The sequence below is a fragment of the Camellia sinensis genome, chromosome 5 (genome assembly GCF_055761805.1).
Source record: "Camellia sinensis isolate YWXY chromosome 5, ASM5576180v1, whole genome shotgun sequence".
Lineage (NCBI taxonomy): Eukaryota > Viridiplantae > Streptophyta > Magnoliopsida > Ericales > Theaceae > Camellia > Camellia sinensis.
In genome coordinates, this window is record NC_138965.1 from 107,497,475 (window position 1) to 107,518,357 (window position 20,883).

A 20,883-nucleotide genomic window follows, 5' to 3' on the forward strand; every position below is an offset into this window, starting at 1 on the left:
AGTCTGCCGCTTGCAAATTTGTCCGGTTGTACGTTTACTTTTGTTTTCCCAAAACACTTTTGCAAATCTATTGTTGTGACTTAATTGAATGTATAGACAATATATCTTATATAAATGTAAATATATTTTGATTTTGTTTTTGCATTTTGCATGCCCCCCCGTGTATTTTGGGTTCCTGAATTCATTTAATTAAGATGTTTTATAGTTCAATTGCTGGTGATAAAAAGATGGCTTGGTCTAACTTTCTATGGTATACCCATTTGTTGGTTAATAATTTTATCATAATTTCGGTTGTTGTTGGATCATAGATTTGATTAGTGATTTGGAAAGAATGAAAAAGGAAAATGTGAATGTATATGATTTTTATTTTATTTTTCATTTCTCTTGCATTTTCTTGTATCTTTTAAAATTCCTCTCAAAATTCATTCTTATTCAAATTTCTATTCTAAACACATTCTAAAAAGCCTTCGCTTTGTCCTCTGCATTGGCCCCGTTTGGTAGAGTTATAGGAAAGTGATTATAACTTATAGCTTATAACTGTGAATATAAGCTGATTTTTGACTTTTAAATTAAGCTTCTCCTCCCCTACTCAAAAAATAAGTTGATTTTTGACTTACAAAAAGTTATAAGCTGTATTGTTAAGTTGAACTAGACACATTAAAATAGTTTAAATTAAGCTAAAAGTTAAAATAAATTAAAAATAAGCCCTATCAAATAGGGTCATTACACAGTGAGCATGGCATGATTGAAAATTATTCATTGCTTAGGTAACTGGAATGAGTTGGTAAAAAAAATGATTATTCTATTAAAATTTGCATTTCTGTGTTTGTTAGATTAAAAAATTAATAACAAACACATTACAAATGGAATTATTTTTCATTATTTTAACTGGTCATTTCATAGAAATTTTTTTGAAAGTTATTATTTTATTTCATTTCATCTTATTTCAACAAATCAAATAAAGTATTAGGACCTCGTCTCCCATCTAGTTAAGTCAATCTAGTTAAGCCAACCAAAATGACAGGTTACTGTGATTGTTACTCTTAGTCGTCTAGAAACATTATTTCATGTGTTAGTGCTGACACAAGATGAATGAAAATGAGGTTTAAAAAATGTTAAATGGTTTTTTTTTTTGGACAGATAGATAGTAAATTAAAAAAAATAAAAAATTATGTTTGAGTTTTTTTTTTTTAATAATTTTTTTTGAGCCAAATTTAGATAATTAATGAGTTTCAAATGTGTTCAAGTTTGTTCATTTTCAAAGTATACAAATCAAATTCGAATCACTTGATTTGTCAGCGTCGTAGTAACACAAGGGGGGTGTTTGGGAAGATGGGTTGGAGGCTAAAATTGCCTCAAACTAAAAAAAAAGCCAAAAAGCCCCTAAACCAACCCTTTTTATTAAAAAAAATATATATAAATAAATAAATAGCTGTAGCCGTGGGACAGTGTAGGCACATTGACAAGTTGTTTCATCACTTGGTAAATTACGATTTTGCCCCTTTACATCAATTTTGAAAAAATGTGATTTTGCCCCTTTACATCAATTTTGAAAAAATGTGATTTTAGAGACAAATTTGTCATTTTAACTTCAAACATCATTTCAACACAACAATTCAAATAAAAATTCATCCCATCTACCTAGATACAAAAACTAAAATAGCCTACTAAAATAGTCAAAAAGTCAAAAAGCCTCTAAAATAACCACTTCCCAAACAAGCACAAGATTATTGAAAATGAGGTTTAAAAGATGTTAATGTTTTTGACAGGTACAGATAGTATTAAAAAAAATGTTAGTTACTTTTATTTTTCTTTTTTTTTGAGCCAAATTTAGATAGTTAATGAATTTCAAATGTATTCAAACTTATTTATTTACATAGTACACAAATCAATCTCAAACAACTTGATTTGTTAACATAGTAGTCAGATTAGTTTCATGAATAAATTCATTTAATTTAAGAATTAATTAGCTCAAAATTTGGTTGGAAAACTTGTTTGTATGCAACAATCTGAAGCTATTGGGCAAAATTAAGGGTTAATGGGTGGAAAACTTAATTCTTAAATTCTGAGTTAAATTTGGCTGGAATTTAAGAATAAATTCAACCAGAGTTGGAAAACTTGCTCATACCTGAAAGGGCTATTGGGCAGAATCAAAGGTCAATTAGAGCCTGACCCATATCCATAAGAGAACTTATTGCTGTCTTGTATATTAGAGATGGGCACAAGATAAAATGATTTTTCATCCCTGGAGATGCAATATCCTCACTATTGAAGTCATTAATGATTAATTCCATTTTTGGCAGCAGCTCAAATTCTCCTTGTTTGGATGAATCGGTCATTCCAACTGTTCAGTCTCCGGATGCTAGTCCTATTTTGGACAAGCATGATTTTCTTTTTAGTGAGAGCCATTATTTGTGATATGTTTGGCTCCTCCAAAATGATTACACTTTTCTGTGAAACGATCTAAACAAATAGTGGCACCAACGCCGTGTAATGAGAAGCCATAAGGCTATGTAAATTTTATTTTTTATTTTTGTTGCAGGAAAATCCTCCTCCTCTCCCGCAAGTTTAAGGTAGCGCCCTTTACAGAGATCACCAAAGTGCCATGTTGTTCGTTCTGAGTCAGAAACTATAAATTGAGAACTCGTTCCGACCTCTCAAGATAAGTTCTGCTTAAGTCAGAACTCGCGCAATTAGGAATATTGAATCCACACTAAGTGTTGCGGTAATAACAACTTAAGGCTAACCTTTTAACCAACTACGCTATGCTCAAAAAATTGACCCAAAAAGTTTCGAACTTGAGACCTCGAGTCTTAACCCCTAAGCCTCTACCAAGTGCGCTACAAGACGTAGATTAAGGCTACGGATGTATCTCACCTTCAAAGTTGTTCTTGGGGAAAAAAAAGAAAAAATGAGTGTCAGTAAAGACAGTTCTAATATTGATATCTTTGGAACCCCTCAACGTCTCTGTCTCCATTAGCCATCCTATCGACGGTCACAATTTACTCATGATTCCTTTCTTATATCGAACTTGAGACCTTGAGTCTTGACTCCTAAGTCTCTACCAAGTGCGCTACAAGACGTGGATTAAGGCTATGGATGTATCTCACCCTCAAAGTTGTTCTTGGGGGAAAAAAAAAAAAAAGAAGTATCAGTAAAGACAGTTCTAATATTGATATCTTTGGAACCCCTCAGCGTCTCTATCTCCATTAACCATCGTATTGACGGTCACAATTTACTTCTGATTCCTTTCTTATGTTTTTCAAGTCTTCCCGCTTGGACGTGTGGTGTTGGAGCTTTGAGAAAAGGATGCTTAAGAAGATTGCTAAAAGGTTGTTAATTTGGAAGCTACAAATAAAATTTCAAGTACTTCGTAATGATGGTGACTTTACATGGTTGCAATTTAACTTTCATGTTTTCCTTTCTGCGTGTAATGTTTTTGACCGGCTATGTAATTTGAATACGAGAACTCTTATGTATGCGTTTTATTCTCTTTAAATGTAATTTTTACTAGCGGCACATAAAAATAATGATAAAAAAATATACATATAATATTTGTTACTCAAGTGGTAACGACTTGCTTTATCAAATTCATAATTTTGGCTTTAAATCATGTTCTCTTTATTTTTTACATAAATATCACCTCTAAGATTATTTTGAAAAAATTCAAAATATGAAACACAAATATATCAACACCATCACTAGCTTTCACTTTATGAGATTGTTTAAAATGATCTAAATAAGTATACTTTTTGATTTTTTAAGAAAAGATGTGTAGAAAAATATAAAGGTGATGTGACTCAAAAAAAAAATAAAAAGATAAAGGCGAATTACACTAATAGTCCTTGTAATTTGAGACTTGTGTGATCCCTGATCTTTCAATTGTAATATATTTAACCCTAAATCTTGCATCTCGTTCCAAATAAGAATAATTAAAAACATTGTTGCCTCACGGCAAAATTGTCAATTTGATAAAATATAAGCCAATTTAACCAAAAAAAAAATATCAAATTTTTTTTTTTAAAATTTTAAAAATTATATCTACTCACTAAAGATAAAGTTATATAAAAACGATAAATTTTTTTATTTTTTTATTTTTATACCAAATTAATTTTCAGTGTGCGTTTGAATGATGATCATGTAATAAGCGATTGTTTTTGTTGATATTTTTGAATGGTTATCATGGACTAAATGGTTATATTTGTTGTTAATAAATATTTTTAGGTTATTTTTGTTGATATTTTTGAATGGTTATCATGGACTAAATGGTTGTATTTGTTATTAATAAATATTTTTAAATAGTTATCATGTAATTGATGGTTATTATACTTCTAATATATAATCGATATGTTTAATATGTAAAATATTTTTAATTTTGAATTTTTTAACTTAATGAATTGATTTAATAATGACATCAATGTTGTCATCATGTTTGATTTTAAAAAAAATAAAAACTAATTTAACGAAAATAAATATAAAACAAATTATTTAAAAAAATTATTTCTATCCTCTCAAAAGATATTATTATATAAAAATGATGTATTTTTAATTTTGTTTCACCAATTTAAATAAATTCTCAAACCAAACCAAACAGAACTTTATAACAAAAAAAGTTTCAACATTATTCATTAAAAAAAAAAAAAAAAGCCATTATAATTCAAACAACATATAAGTTAACCAACACAAAATAAATTGTATGACGACTTTACCCTTAAAATGGAACAACAATGTCTTTAATTGTTCTTATTTGGAATAAGATTCAAAATTCATGATCAAATGTATCAAAATTGAAAAGTTAGACACCAAAGTGATATAAGTCTCAAATTATAAAAACTTTTAGTGTAATTCGCCCAAGACCAAAAAACAAAGAGTGTATTAATATAGGACATGCCATACAACCCCTATACATCAGAATAGATTTTGCCCAAAAAAAAAAGTCTAACACCACACCCAAAAAGACCTACAATATCTGTGTGGAAACAGAGCAACAAAAATGGAGGCACCCTAATACCCATCTTAGTATTGTTGCCTCAAAAAACTTTCTTTATAAAACATTGGCACAAATATGTACATTTATTTAATTGAAATAGTGAAAGCTATATGAAGGGGAACAACAGTGAGATATGCCCATGGGCTTGAGCATTGAGCAAGGATCCTTTAGAGTTTTTTTTTTCTAAAATTTCTTAGAGTGGTGCATTGTGTGGTTGAGATTTAATGACAAGTCACATCAATTTTTCAACATTAAATCTCAACCACACAATACACCACTTTAGGAAATTTTAGGAAAAAGACACTCTAGAGGATCTTTGGTGTTGAGGATTGGTTAAATATGAGTTGTCAAGATCCAACAGGTCGATGCTCTGTTTTCAGGGTTGGGTGGGAGAGAAGAAAACAGCAGGAGAATCAACTGACTTGATCAAGCATTGCACTTCGTGGCATTAGCGCCACCCAAATTATAAATAATAATAAACATAAAATATAGATAGAAAATATTGATTTTTTTCACTGTTGGATTCAATTATATTGCAATGTAATATATTCTGCTACTTAGTACATATAACTCAAAACAAAATTCTTATTATGTATGTTCCGTGTATGTATTTTTTGAGAGTATCTTTTGTATTTTCAAATAAATTTTGCACTGTATTTGGACTGCTTGAGCCAAGCCCAAATTATTTTTGAGATAAGCTCATGCTCATGCTCACGCTCAGCCAAGAAAATTCAGGCTAGAGGTCAAGCTCGGACTGGGCTTGAATAGATCCCTCTACATTTCAATTTGAGCTTGAATTGGACAAACTCTCAGCCAGACCGAACTAGTCTAAGTATCCATAACAATTTTAAGTGTCCAAAACTTGGATTTTAATAATCAAGAGATGATCACAATCACCCTCATATAGGGCATTTGCAGATTCCATGATGGAAAAATTGTGCTTCCCCAATGGTATATCCAAAAAACTAAAGAACAGTAATGACTCTTGAAAATCATATATCATGAGAACCCAAACCGAAACAGCCAATGAAAATCCAAAATTTAGTACATTTACCAATCAATCTGGTAACAGAGCCTATCTCAAGCCTCCCTATGCACAAAGTAGAGCTTACCCATGACATGAAGAACGGCAACAAATGCTATGAAACCAATGCTCATAACAAGAACAACATTGGGAGAAATCTTGAGTCCTGGGGCATCATCTGTGTAAAACTGGAGCATGGTGCCGCTTGCTCCTCCTGCAGCCCCACCACCACTTGTCGTCCTCCTCCTACGCAGATTGGCAGCAGCTGCTGCTGCACTTCCTCTAGGGGGTTCTCCTCCATTTAGAGCCATCTCTGCAACAAACTATTTTCAAGTTCAGAACCAAACACCCACTCTGTTCATTCCTTATTTGGCCACACAAAGCTTCATCCATCCACCCATCCCACCCGCCCCGAAAAGATGCATGCATATGCACAATAGGATCATTCAAACAAAAACATAAAGAAAGAATTATGGTAGTCCTAAGTTGTACACAATTACATTTGACAATACAAATAGTATATCAACAACATTTATTTTTTTTTGATAAATTAGTATATCAACAACATTAGAATCCTCTATTTTATTCAACTGGCAAATTCACACCAATTTTTTTTTAGACTAAAGGCTTATATGCATATGGAGAAGTATTAAATAATCCTGCATATATATAGCAGCCGAAGCTCACTGCTATTCGCAGCTGATAAAAGTAGGGAGGACAGGTGTCTCATAGGTTGTCATGGGCATACCAAAGCATGTAGGCTTGGTAACATTTAATATATACAAATGAAATATGACCAATGTTCAATCATCAATGCATTATCCTGACAGAAGCACAGAAAACATAAACTGGCAATTCAATAACTTGCATCCTCAATCAACCATAATTTCAGATAACATAGTTATCATGTGATAACACTGCACCTCATGACAATTTTAAGTGACAGTAACTGAAAGAGAATGTCAAAGGTCTCTTTTAAGAATATGTGTACAAGGTGGTCCAAAACTATCAACGTGTAGGCTTTTTTAAAAAAACAAAACGTATTTTTGGATAAGAAAGTTTATTAAAAAAGCACCACCACAAAGGGACACACATAAGATGTATACAGTAAAACAAGAGCCATCAGGAGCTTACGTGACCCCATTGGCGCTTCATATGATATGAAAACAAAGATGTAGGCAACAAAATATGACATAAATATTCCTAATCTTTAAGTTTCTCCTAGTAAAAGTTTTGGGACTTCCAAAGCACATTGAATGAACATTGTCAATTGTTTTGGTGCAAGACAAATGTTGTATCATCTTCCACATAGCTGATGTACTTGAGCATAGCATAAAAATAGGATACATTATTTCCAATTTGAGTATGAGCAAACAAAGAATAGCCGTTGTTTAGTCCATTTAAAGTTTTGCAGGATTCTCAGAAAGGAGTGTTTGAAACCATTCCTAACAATTTTATCATTCATCCACAAAATACCAAAATTTCAAAGTCCTTAGCTATTTAAAGAAACTGTTATGATGTTCTACAGGAAACTTACTAGCCATTAATACCATATGTTAATTTCAAAATTGTTATTTTACATTCTCCAATGAAGTTGCAAAATTAATCAATTGATTCAATTATAGGAACAGAAAGCTTTCTCTACTAAGAAGTTATTGGCTGCCATATTTCACCAACTAGAATCACTATGGGGGTGTTTGTTACAACTTAAAAAATGTGATTATAGTTTATTTTAATTTAGAAATATATGCCAGATTGTTTGGTACAATTTCTGGTTATAACTTATTAGGCATAAATAAGCTAAAAAAAGTTGATAATCTAAAGGTTGGGAGAGATGTGCTTTTAGTTTCTGCTTTCTGATTATCAGTTTTTACCTTCCAATAATCTACACCAAAAAGGGCCTATTTAACATTACATCAGTGGTCATCAATTGACAAAAAATTAATTCTTTATTCTCTGCAGACATGCTTGCTTCAAAGAAATTAAAACCCATATCTCATAATAATAAATAGATAAATTACACCAGTAATCCCTATACTTTCGTTGAACCAAATTGATACAAACCTAAAATTAATAATCAAAATTGAGCCAATTTAAAGTCTAGGGATGAAAATGCCACAAGGGCAAAATGTAACGACTACAGTTGTATTTGCCCTTAGAAGATTGAGCAAGTCCCAGCAACTCAGAAGGAAATAAGATATTGATCCCTTACATAAATTTCACACGTCCATAGATATTTGAAAGCAAACTCTTCTTTCAGTAAAAGCACAAAGAAAATAAAAGAAAGCTAAACAAAGGACCTCTTTGAATGCACTTTCAAGAAGTTTTAAAATACATATATATATATATATATATCACAAGTCACACTAGGCGTCATTTGGGAAGATACTACTTTAGTAATTATTTTTATTTTTTAAAGAAAATATGTGCAGAGAAAACTAGACATAGTGATGTGACAGTGACTATTTGGTTTTTTTGGCTAAAATGTTTGGTCCCAAATGATGCCTAAGATGTCCTCAATACAACAAACAGAAGATTCAATCGACATCGACAATAAAAACAAGTTCACATAAAATACAACTGATATTCACACCCCAAAAAAAAAAAAAAAAAGAAAAAAGACCAAGAGCAATCCAACTTGACAATTACCTAGAATTTTTTTTAATTTTTTTTGGCAAATTACTCAAACACAAAATTGATCAGGAAGCATACCCAATTCCCCGAATTTTCACAGATACAGAATCTAGGGGGGAAAAAAACCATAGCATCTCATGGAAGTTACACAACTAAAACCCTAGCACAGATCTCAAGATTCTCTGATCGGAAGCCATAAGAACAGCTAAACCTTGACATCAAAAAATCGCAAATCTTGCATCACAGGTTATAAATCACAAGATATATATATATATAGAGAGAGAGAGAGAGAAGTGAACTCGCCTTAGAATCAAGAGAACAATGGCCGATCAGCGCTCGGATCGCCCGACTTTGAAGATCGTAGAGAGAGAGAGGGTTTTGAGCCTAGGAAAGAGAGAGGGGTTTTGAAGATCGCCTGTCCCATGGTGCTTGCACAGGTTATGGCTAACACGTCTGTCAACGACTTACGAGACAAGACCTAACCGCACTCACTGCTAACGGTCTAACTCTACGCGACTTGGGTGACGTCCCATTAACCATAACGTTGTCGTAACCATCATTAAGCACTGACCCAAGAATATTATTAATTATAATTTTATTTTAGATTAATTATGCCATATATGGTCTCATGATCTAATTGTCTGAAGGAGGTGGCGGCCTACTGGCCAATATGAGTAAACAGATTTGTTCCTGAATTTGTAATTGCGTTTGTTCAATTAATCTATTAACTTCTTCTAATTGTTGTAGACCCCAAGGGTCATTCGGCCAGATTGATAGGAAATTTGAGAAAAGATTATTTTTTCGATTTATATGATATGCTAATATATCATTTAATATAATAAGTACATATTCAGACATGCATAATGAAATAGAAAAGAATACTTACAAACAGTACTTACTCAATATGGCACACTTTATTAGATACTTGAAGAGTGTATATTACAAGTGCACACCTGAGAGAGAGTACAAACTTGTAAACGGAAAAACTAAAATTTCGTTCTGCCTCAACAAGGGTGAAGATGCCCTTTATATAGAAATGAAAATATTACAAGGGATGTATCTGCGAGACAGGTGGCGTGTCCTGGATAGGCTGGAGTCGATCATCCTTATCTCCTTCTGATCCCTTATCAATAAGTGTCGGTAGGATGGACAGCTGGATGGCGTCAATTAAGTATGGCAGACAAGGAATCTGCTTTTAGAAAAAGTATCCAAAAGTATTTTTGTCGCCATGTGGAGCTGGATCACGCGTCTGAATGAGTGGAGAATAAAGGAAAATTATTCTGCTTTTCCTTTTCCTTTTTTGTCCTTTTCTTGACTGAGCTTGTCGGCAATTAGTCATGTGAGAGAATCCCAAAAATCTCCAAGATTGGGATCAGCATCGTCTGGTTCTTGAGCTTCACCGGCTAACACGTTGAACTCATTATCATCATTGTATGGATCAGGATGGCCTTCATCTTCATGACTGGCACCTAACTTCATGCTGATGTCATCACGGTTGAGAGATTGGAGAAATTGCTCCTTCATGTAATCCATACTTTTGATTACTAATTCTGATTCAGAAAGTGCTTGAAATTTTTGCCTTAATTCATTTTGAATCTGGACAAATGGATTCTGGACTGGAGCAGTTGGGATGAGTTTGGGAGTAGCATCCCAACAGGCTTGAGTATGAGCCTTAATTTTCTGGAGTAATTCCTGTCGTGGTTTTGGATCGTCCATTTTATTCCACAATTTATAAAAGAATACTCTTTTTAAACGAGGAACTTTATTCTGAAAATCAGTCTGAAAGTCCCATTTCCAAATCCACGGAATACCAAAACGGATAACAAAATGAGTTGTAGATTTGGATATGGAAATTTCCTGCTGTCCTGGAAGATGACTGAAAGCAACATGCCATTCATTAAATGCAGTGCGGATATCGTTAGGAAAGGCATCAATTTGAATGCCATGGCTTGCACAGGTTATGGCTAACACGTCTGTCAACGACTTACGAGACAATTAGATCATGAGACCATATATGGCATAATTAATCTAAAATAAAATAAAATAAAATAAAACTATAATTAATAATATTCTTGGGTCAGTGCTTAATGATGGTTAGGACACGTTAGGGTTAATGGGACGTCACCCAAGTCGCGTAGAGTTAGACCGTTAGCAGTGAGTGCGGTTAGGTATTGTCTCGTAAGTCGTTGACAGACGTGTTAGCCATAACCTGTGCAAGCACCATTATTGGTATCAGAGCCAAGTTTATTATGTGTTATAGTTAGTTTTATTCTGAATTAATTATACATATATAGTCATCATACATCCTAATGTCTACAGAACCTATAGCAGATACCGTCTCTACAGTAGCCCAAACAGTGGCCAATACAGAAGCTTCTTCATCAGAAGCCAGAGAACTAGTTGCCTATCAAGAGGTTAAGGAAGCTCTTGATAAGTGGACTATCCTGAAAGTAAAACCAGATACCATCTATAAGATAGGTAAACTTGATTTTTCCAGTAAACGCATAATCAAAACATTTGAACATGCTATGCCTGTCCAGAACAATGATGAGATAATACATCTCTTTCATTTCCAGGACCTATACCCTTTCCTAGAAAAATACAAGTATGTCCACATAGGACTTGTCCAGATAGCCTTCAAACCTTTGACCCTTTTAGGTCAAAATACCAATCTTCAGTGTACCCTTAGAGATGGACGATGTACTGACTGGAGAGCCTCTCTCATGGGAGCTGTTGAAACCAGTTTATCCCATGGTCCAGTCTATTTTGATATCTATCCTAATCTGAGTATTGCACTCTCTGATGCAAATTTATCCAAAGTTTTAGAACTCAGAGTGTTGTCCAATGGGTATGAATACCTTCCAGGATCCCCACCATATGCGGTAATTTCCAGAATATATCTTAAGGTCTTAACAACCTTAAATCCATATATTAGAAAACAAAGTCCCACAGGTCACACTGTCTTGATTGATACCCCAATCTTTACAGTAGCCAAGTTACTGTTCCCAAAATGATTGAGTGGGAAAAGATAACCTTTCCAGAAAGATGGCAGATAACCCATGCTGTTCCCCCTAGACCAATTGTTAGGCACAATTTGGAAGATGTCATACAAACCGAAGGTGGTAATGTTTACCTCCGTTTCCATAGACCACAAAGACAGAACCAGAAGCATGTCAACTGCTAGTGTTAGATCTACACCCTCTTTTAGAGAACCATATAAGGTAGATCTTCCCGAATCATCCAGACACTCTAGTATTGAACCCCCTGAAGCTGTCCTTCAAGGACTGTCATCCAGGTCACATAGTACTCCTGATCATATAGATCCTATGGATCCTATTGTTCACGGATTACAACTTTCACCCAACAAAATCCCGCATGGCACTTATGAGCCAAGGAAATCCAGTAGCAAAGGACCTTACAGTCCTACTGCCAGCGACATGAACTTTGAAGTTTAATGGATTTTAGCCCTGGTAGTGCAAATAGAAAAGTCTTAAATCAAGACTTTTACCATGAACAATATACCGACTTCAGAAATTGGTATTTTGCCAATCATACTCCAGCGCAGATACAAAATTTCAAAATCCAGTATTATAGATATTTGGAAATCCACCAAATACTCCAACCTTTTCCCTTATGGTTCAAAACCCATGCACAAATCCCGATTTCCCAGGTTAACGTACTAGAAAATATCCAAAGAAATTGGGTCACCACTGATGGACATATGTATACCTCCATCCATCCTCCAGCCAAATCTTTAGAATTACTTCTTAGTGATACAACTTCCAGCCAACCTTTAGTTATCTCCCCTTTTATGGAGCCTCCTCCTAAAAGTACCAATGCTTTGACAGTCAAAGAATTTATTCCTGTTATTAAACAGAATAATTACACTAATCTTTACTGTCAAACCATGGGGAAACAGTTAACCCGAATTGAAGAAACGGTTGTTCATTTAAAAGAACATTGTCAAATTCAACCAATGAAGCAACCGGAAATCCAGCCTGCTTTACTAAAACCTAATCCGACGGTTACCAATTTTAATTTGGAACCAAAGCATGATAATACTGAATTTATGAACACTTTGATAGATAAAATTAAAAATCTTAATCTTTCGACAACTGGCTTTGGGCCGTCCCAGGTCAATATGTTATCCAGAGATCACATAGCCAAAGAAGAACCTCTTTCCGAATTAACCATTCAACAAATAGCTGAAATTCAAGCTAATTTCCAGGATGATCAGCCTAGTGATATCAATAGGGTCATGTATGACACTAAGGTTGATAGACACCCTTACCTAGCCCCAAGTAGGTATTATTATTCCAGACCAACTCCTGTTGATATCTTGTATGAAGAAAATTTCCTACAAAATCAAAAACATTACCAAAGTCGTACCATTTATGAATGGAACATAGATGGTTTAACTGATTATCAAATATATGAAACTTTACAGCACATGATGATGTTTGCAACTGTTTGCAAACAAAATGAAAACACAGACCATTAGGTTGTGAGATTTATTGTCAGCGGTTTCACCGGTATCCTTAAAGGATGGTGGGATAATATTCTCACAACAGCTCAAAATGACGAAATCCTAACTTCAACCCGAACACGCCTGGATCCTATTACTAGAACTGAAGTTCCAGAACAAGATGCTGTTTACACCTTAGTAAATACCATCATCCAGCATTTTATTGGCAATGTTACTGGCCTTGAAGATCGTACTCGTGAACTTCTTCAGAAATTGCGATGTCCATCTTTATCTCATTTTAGATGGTACAAAGATGTTTTCATGATGAAAGTTCATCGACGTACAGATGCCAGTTCCGAACATTGGAAGGCCAAATTTATAGATGGCTTACCTACTCTTTTTGCTGAAAGAGTTAGGAAGAAATTGCGTGACCGACATGATAGAATGTCTATACCTTATTATAGATATACCTATGGTCAGCTAATTGCCATAATTACTGATGAAGGTCTTGCTCTCTGCAATGAACTCAAACTCCAACAACAAATGAAACATCAACATCTTACTGGTCGAAAAGAAATAGGCGAGTTCTGTGAACAATTTGCCTATGGTGATACTTTACAATACCCCAAATCCAGAAAATATAAAAAGATAACAAAATCCAAATCTTATCCTAAAAAATCCAGAAAATACAAAAGTATGCTAAGCCACAGGCTCATCAAGCTACGCCTTACAAGAAGCAATCAAAACCTTACAGAAAGAAATCATCCAAATCCACTATTAAATGTTATAAGTGTGGACAGACAGGACATTATGCCAACCGTTGTAAATCCAAAATACAACATAAGCTTAATGAACTGTCTTTAGATGATAATTTGAAGCAACAAATTCTTCAAATGCTTTCAGATTCTGACACTTCTTCTGATAATGAAGAAGAGCTTAATGTTTTATATTCAGACTCTTCCAATACATCAGAAGAAAATCCCGAAATTTGTGATTGCCAAACAAATATTAATCAAATTTCAGATGAAGTCAACTATTGGAAAGCAATAGTTGAAATGAATGGACTTGATATTGGACGACCCAGTATTAATGTTCTAACAGCAAATGAACACAAAATTATTAATTTTGCTGACCAAATTTCTAATCCAGAAATGAAATTAAAATTCCTAGAATTATGCTTACAGCAACAGAAGAAGGAAGAAATTCTTCCTCCACAACACTATACGATGAAAGAAGTTTTTAACCGACTCCAAAATATCTAGACAGAAGAAAAACCCATCTCCATTCAGGATTTAAGAATGGAAGTAAATGCTTTACAATTAGAAGTTAAGCATTTACAAAATTCCAACATCGCTATCAATTCTGAGATTAAAAGGATTAATAGCAAACTTCAGAAAGATAAAAATGTTGAAGAATCCACTTCCAAGAATCCTCCAGAAACCAAAGCAACAGATTATTTAATGCTTATGAACTCCGTAACTTTCCAGAAATGGTACATCCGAATTACTTTTATGATAAAACCTGACTTTATCATCAAAGATGCCATTGCCCTTGTTGATAGTGGTGCTAATATGAATTGTATTCAGGAAGGACTTATTCCAACCAAATACTTTCATAAAACAATGCAATCACTTAGAAGTGCAAGTGGTAATACCCTCTACATCCAGTATAAACTTCCAGAAGTTTTAATTTGTAATCAAGGATTATGTCTTCCCACCTCTTTTGTTCTTATTAAGAACATGTCTCAGGCCATAATTCTTGGTACTCCTTTCCTGTGTCTGTTGATGCCAATTTTGAAGATTGATTCTATTGGCATTCATACAAACCTGAATAATCAACCAATTATTTTTGAGTTTATTACACAACCCTATACTAAGGAACTTGACCAAATCAAGGACTTAGTTAATTTCAAAGAAAAGCAAACTAATTTCCTGCAAAAAGAGATTAGTTTTCTTACTACAGAACAAAGGATTAGTCAATCCTCTTTCCAACAGAAAATCAAAATTCTTGAACAAGAATTTCAAACAGGAAATCTGCAGTGATCTTCCCAATGCTTTTTGGAATAGGAAGAAGCATATTGTCTCCCTACCTTATGAACCCGGTTATGATGAGCGGAAAATTCCTACTCGTGCTCACCCTAGTCAAATGAAAAAAGAGTACATGGAACTCTGTAAAACAGAGATCAATACGCTTCTCCAGAAGAAACTCATTCGCCCCAGTAAATCTCCTTGGAGTTGTACTGCATTTTATGTGAATAAAAATGCCGAAATCGAAAGAGGTACTCCACGATTAGTAATCAATTACAAACCTCTCAATGAAGCCTTACAGTGGATAAGGTATCCTGTCCCAAACAAAAAAGATCTTTTAGATCGCCTCCGCGATGCCGTCGTATTTTCCAAATTTGATATGAAATCAGGATTTTGGCAAGTCCAAATCACTGAAGAAGACAGGTATAAAACTGCTTTTACTGTACCCTTTGGGCATTTCGAATGGAATGTAATGCCATTTGGTTTAAAAAATGCTCCATCAGAATTCCAGCATATAATGAATGACATATTCAATCCTTATACAGAATTCTCAATTTGTTATATTGATGATGTTTTACTTTTCTCCTCATCAATTGACCAACACGTGAAACATCTTAATATTTTTAAGCATGTTATCATAAAAAATGGTTTAGTAGTTTCTGCTTCCAAAATAAAACTTTTTCAGACAACTATCCGATTTTTAGGCCATAATATTCACAATGGCACTATTATTCCTATAAATAGAAGTATGGAATTTGCTTCTAAATTTCCTAATGAAATTAAAGATAAAACTCAATTACAGAGATTTTTGGATAGTTTAAATTATATTCATGATTACTATCCTAACCTTGCTACTGATGCAGCAATTCTATATTCCAGACTCAGAAAAAAATCCTCCTGCATGGAGTCCAGAACATACAACAGCAGTAAAGAAAATTAAGGCTAGAGTTCAAACTCTACCTTGCCTTTCTTTACCTAATCCAGAATGGAAAAAATTGTTGAAACTGATGCTTTTGATTTAGGGTTTGGCGGTATTCTCAAGAGGTTAAGGAAGCTCATCCTGATCCATACAAAATATTAATCAAAATGAATTAAGGCAAAAATTTCCAGCACTTTCTGAATCAGAATTAGTAATCAAAAGTATGGATTACATGAAGGAGCAATTTCTCCAATCTCTCAACCGTGATGACATCAGCATGAAGTCAGGTGCCAGTCATGAAGATGAAGGCCATCCTGATCCATACAATGATGATAATGAGTTCAGCGTGTTAGCTGGTGAAGCTCAAGAACCAGACGATGCTGATCCCAATCTTGGAGATTTTTGAGATTCTCTCACAGGACTAATTGCCGACAAGCTCAGTCAAGAAAAGGACAAAAAAGGAAAAGGAAAAGCAGAATAATTTTCCTTTATTTTCCACTCATTCAGACGCGTGATCCAGCTCCACATGGCGACAAAAATACTTTTGGATACTTTTTCTAAAAGCAGATTCCTTGTCTGCCATACTTAATTGACGCCATCCAGCTGTCCATCCTACCGACACTTATTGATAAGGGATCAGAAGGAGATAAAGATGATCGACTCCAGCCTATCCAGGACACACCACCTGTCTCGCAGATACATCTCTTGTAATATTTTCATTTCTATATAAAGGGCATCCTCACCCTTGTTGAGGCAGAACGAAATTTTAGTTTTTCCGTTTACAAATTTGTACTCTCTCAGGTGTGCTCTTGTAATATACACTCTTCAAGTATCTAATAAAGTGTGCCGTATTGAGTAAGTACTGTTTGTAAGTATTCTTTTCTATTTCATTATGCATGTCTGAATATGTACTTATTATATTAAATGATATATTAACATATCATATAAATCGAAAAAATAATATTTTCTCAAATTTCCTATCAATCTGGCCTAATGACCCTTGGGGTCTACAACAATTAGAAGAAGTTAATAGATTAATTGAACAAACGCAATTACAAATTCAGGAACAAATCTGTTTGCTCATATTGGCCGGTAGGCCTCCACCTCCTTCAGACAATTAGATCATGAGATCATATATGGCATAATTAATCTAAAATAAAATAAAACCATAATTAATAATATTCTTGGGTCAGTGCTTAATGATGGTTACGACAACGTTAGGGTTAATGGGACGTCACCTAAGTCGCGTAGAGTTAGACCGTTAGCAGTGAGTGCAGTTAGGTCTTGTCTCGTAAGTCGTTGACAGACGTGTTAGCCATAACCTGTGCAAGCACCATTATTGGTATTAGAGCCAAGTTTATTATGTGTTATAGTTAGTTTTATTCTGAATTAATTATACATATATAGTCATCATACATCCTAATGTCTACAGAACCTATAGCAGATACCGTCTCTACAGTAGCCCAAACAGTGGCCAATACAGAAGCTTCTTCATCAGAAGCCAGAGAACTAGTTGCCTATCAAGAGGTTAAGGAAGCTCTTGATAAGTGGACTATCCTAAAAGTAAAACCAGATACCATCTATAAGATAGGTAAACTTGATTTTTCCAGTAAACGCATAATCAAAACATTTGAACATGCTATGCCTGTCCAGAACAATGATGAGATAATACATCTCCTTCATTTCCAGGATCTATACCCTTTCCTAGAAAAATACAAGTATGTCCACATAGGACTTGTCTAGATAGCCTTCAAACCTTTGACCCTTTTAGGTTAAAATATCAGTCTTCAGTGTACCCTTAGAGATGGACGATGTACTGACTGGAGAGCCTCTCTCATGGGAGCTGTTGAAACCAGTTTATCCCATGGTCCAGTCTATTTTGATATCTATCCTAATCTGAGTATTGCACTCTCTGATGCAAATTTATCCAAAGTTTTAGAACTCAGAGTGTTGTCCAATGGGTATGAATACCTTCCAGGATCCCCACCATATGCGGTAATTTCCAGAATATATCTTAAGGTCTTAACAACCTTAAATACTGATACAAACCTAAAATTAATAATCAAAATTGAGCCAATTTAAAGTCTAGGGATGAAAATACCACAAGGGCAAAATGTAACGACTACAGTTGTATTTGCCCTTAGAAGATTGAGCAAGTCCCACCAACTCAGAAGGAAATAAGATATTGATCCCTTACATAAATTTCACACATCCAGAGATATTTGAAAGCAAACTCTTCTTTCAGTAAAAGCACAAAGAAAATAAAAGAAAGCTAAACAAAGGACCTCTTTGAATGCACTTTCAAGAAGTTTTAAAATATATATATATATATATATCACAAGTCACACTAGGCGTCATTTGGAAAGATACTACTTTAGTAATTATTTTTATTTTTTAAAGAAAATATGTGCAGAGAAAACTAGACATAGTGATGTGACAGTGACTATTTGGTTTTTTTTGGCTAAAATGTATAGAGTCCCAAATGATGCCTAAGATGTCCTCAATACAACAAACAGAAGATTCAATCGACATCGACAATAAAAACAAGTTCACATAAAATACAACTGATATTCGCACCCAAAAAAAAAAAAAAAAAAAAAAAAAAAAGAAAAAAGACCAGGAGCAATCCAACTTGACAATTACCTAGAATTTTTTTTAATTTTTTTTGGCAAATTACTCAAACACAAAATTGATCAGGAAGCATACCCAATTCCCCGAATTTTCACAGATACAGAATCTAGGGGGAAAAAAACCATAGCATCTCATGAAAGTTACACAACTAAAACCCTAGCACAGATCTCAAGATTCTCTGATCGGAAGCCATAAGAACAGCTAAACCTTGACATCAAAAAATCGCAAATCTTGCATCACAGGTTATAAATCACAAGATATATATATATATATATAGAGAGAGAGAGAGAGAGAAGTGAACTCACCTTAGAATCAGGAGAACAATGGCCGATCAGCGCTCGGATCGCCCGACTTTGAAGATCGCAGAGAGAGAGAGAGAGAGGGCGTTTTGAGTCTGGGAGAGGGAGTCCGGGGGAGAAGATCGGAATACGTATATTTATACGTAGATACGTGGGCTCACGTTACCACTCCACCTGGATCCTCCGCCCAATTATCTCTTGCCACATCGGATCTCCCACGTTAAAATTCACTTCATTTTCTTCTAAATCAATAATTTTAATTGGATTTTTTTATTGATAAATCTCATCTAAAGGTGTTCTATCTCAATAAGTCCGCAAAGAAAAATTATAACCTAATTAGTCCCATGTGTTTATACTTTTATTTCATAAGATCCTTTTTTTCCTGGTTTATATTTTTTGTTGAACTATTATACCCTTATGTCTATATATTGATATATATTATATACAAAATAATATATATGTTTCCCCCTGTTTTTGTTGTGGTAGGATTTCGTTCCTATAAAAGAGAAGACGACGACACAGTTCGTGATAGTGTTTCGTTGCGACACTACAACAAAAACATACTTTAGTGGCACTACACTAGTAGCATATTTTTAGAAAATGCCACAAAAAATGATATTTAGTGGCACGTTTTTGAAAAATGCCACAAAACGACAAACATAAAAGGCTCTAGTGACATTTCAATGAACAAGTGTCACAAAACTACAACAAAAACATACTTTAGTGGCACTACACTAGTGACATATTTTTAGAAAATGACACAAAAATGATATTTAGTGGCACGTTTTTTAAAAATGCCACAAAACGACAAACATAAAAGGCTCTAGTGACATTTCAATAAACAAGTGTCACAACACTACAACAAAAACATAGTTTAGTGACACCATACTAGTGGCATGTTCTTAAAAAATGTCACAAAAATAATATTTGATGGCATTTTTTAGAAAAATGCCATAGAGCCACAAACATACAAGGCTCTAGTGGCATTTCAATTAAAAAAAATGTCACTTCACTACAACAAAAATGTCACTACAAAAACTTTTTATGAATATTTGTAATGGCATTTTTTAAAAAATGTCAGGACACTAGGTAGGTGTAAATTACTTTTTATGGCACTTAGGTGAAAAGTGTCATAAACAAATATTTTATAGTATTTTGAGAAATGCCACTAAGCCAAAAACTTTCCAAACTTATAATGACATTTTTGAAAAAACAAAAAATGCCAACATATTTTCTAAATTTTTAAAATGCAGTAAATGATTAAAAATAAATGAATTAAACTCAATATACACTATAGGAAAAAGCATATTCGGCGACTAAATTTCCTGATCAAAAAAATTTGGTCGCTGAAAGTATAGCTTTCAGCGACCAAAACAGCATTAGTTGCCAAAAGTAAAACTTTTTGGCGCTAAACAATTTTAGTAAAAGTCTACAATTGGCGACTAAAACTAAGTTTGGTCGCTGATTATATGGGTTTTAGTGACTAAAAAATTTTTAGTAGCCCAAAGTAAAGCTTTTTGGCGACTAAAAAAATTTAGTAGCCAAAAGTCTACAATTGGCGACTAAAAATAAGTTTGGTTGCTGATTATATGGGTTTTACCGACTAAAAAAATTTTGGTAGCCAAAAGTAAAGCTTTTTTGTGCCAAAAAAAATTTTAGTAGCCAAAAGTCTACAATTGGCGACTAAAAAATAAGTTTAGTCGCCAAAAGTGATCATTTTTAGCGCGGGAGAACTAAAATCCTAAGGCGGGAATAAAATTTTTTGGTGACTAAAATTTTGGTAGCTGAAAGTGCATCTTCGGCGACCAAATCCGATTTTAATCGACAAAAGTTAAATTTTTTAGCAACTAAAAAATAATTAGTAGCCAAAAGTATAGAATTGGCGACTAAAAAA

At 33.9% G+C, this 20,883-nt stretch overlaps 1 protein-coding gene across 1 annotated transcript; it reads left to right on the forward strand.

The window, feature by feature from the left end:
- Positions 1–10,957: 10,957 nt before the first annotated feature.
- LOC145791599 (uncharacterized) lies at positions 10,958–11,662 on the forward strand. The gene has a single exon (XM_082871970.1). The coding sequence runs from the start codon at positions 10,958–10,960 to the stop codon at positions 11,660–11,662; it is 705 nt and encodes a 234-aa protein (XP_082728096.1).
- Positions 11,663–20,883: the final 9,221 nt, after the last annotated feature.

Bases quoted from the DNA above. Each gene is read 5' to 3' on its own strand.
- LOC145791599 (XM_082871970.1), top strand. From the start codon at position 10,958: ATGTCTACAGAACCTATAGCAGATACCGTCTCTACAGTAGCCCAAACA.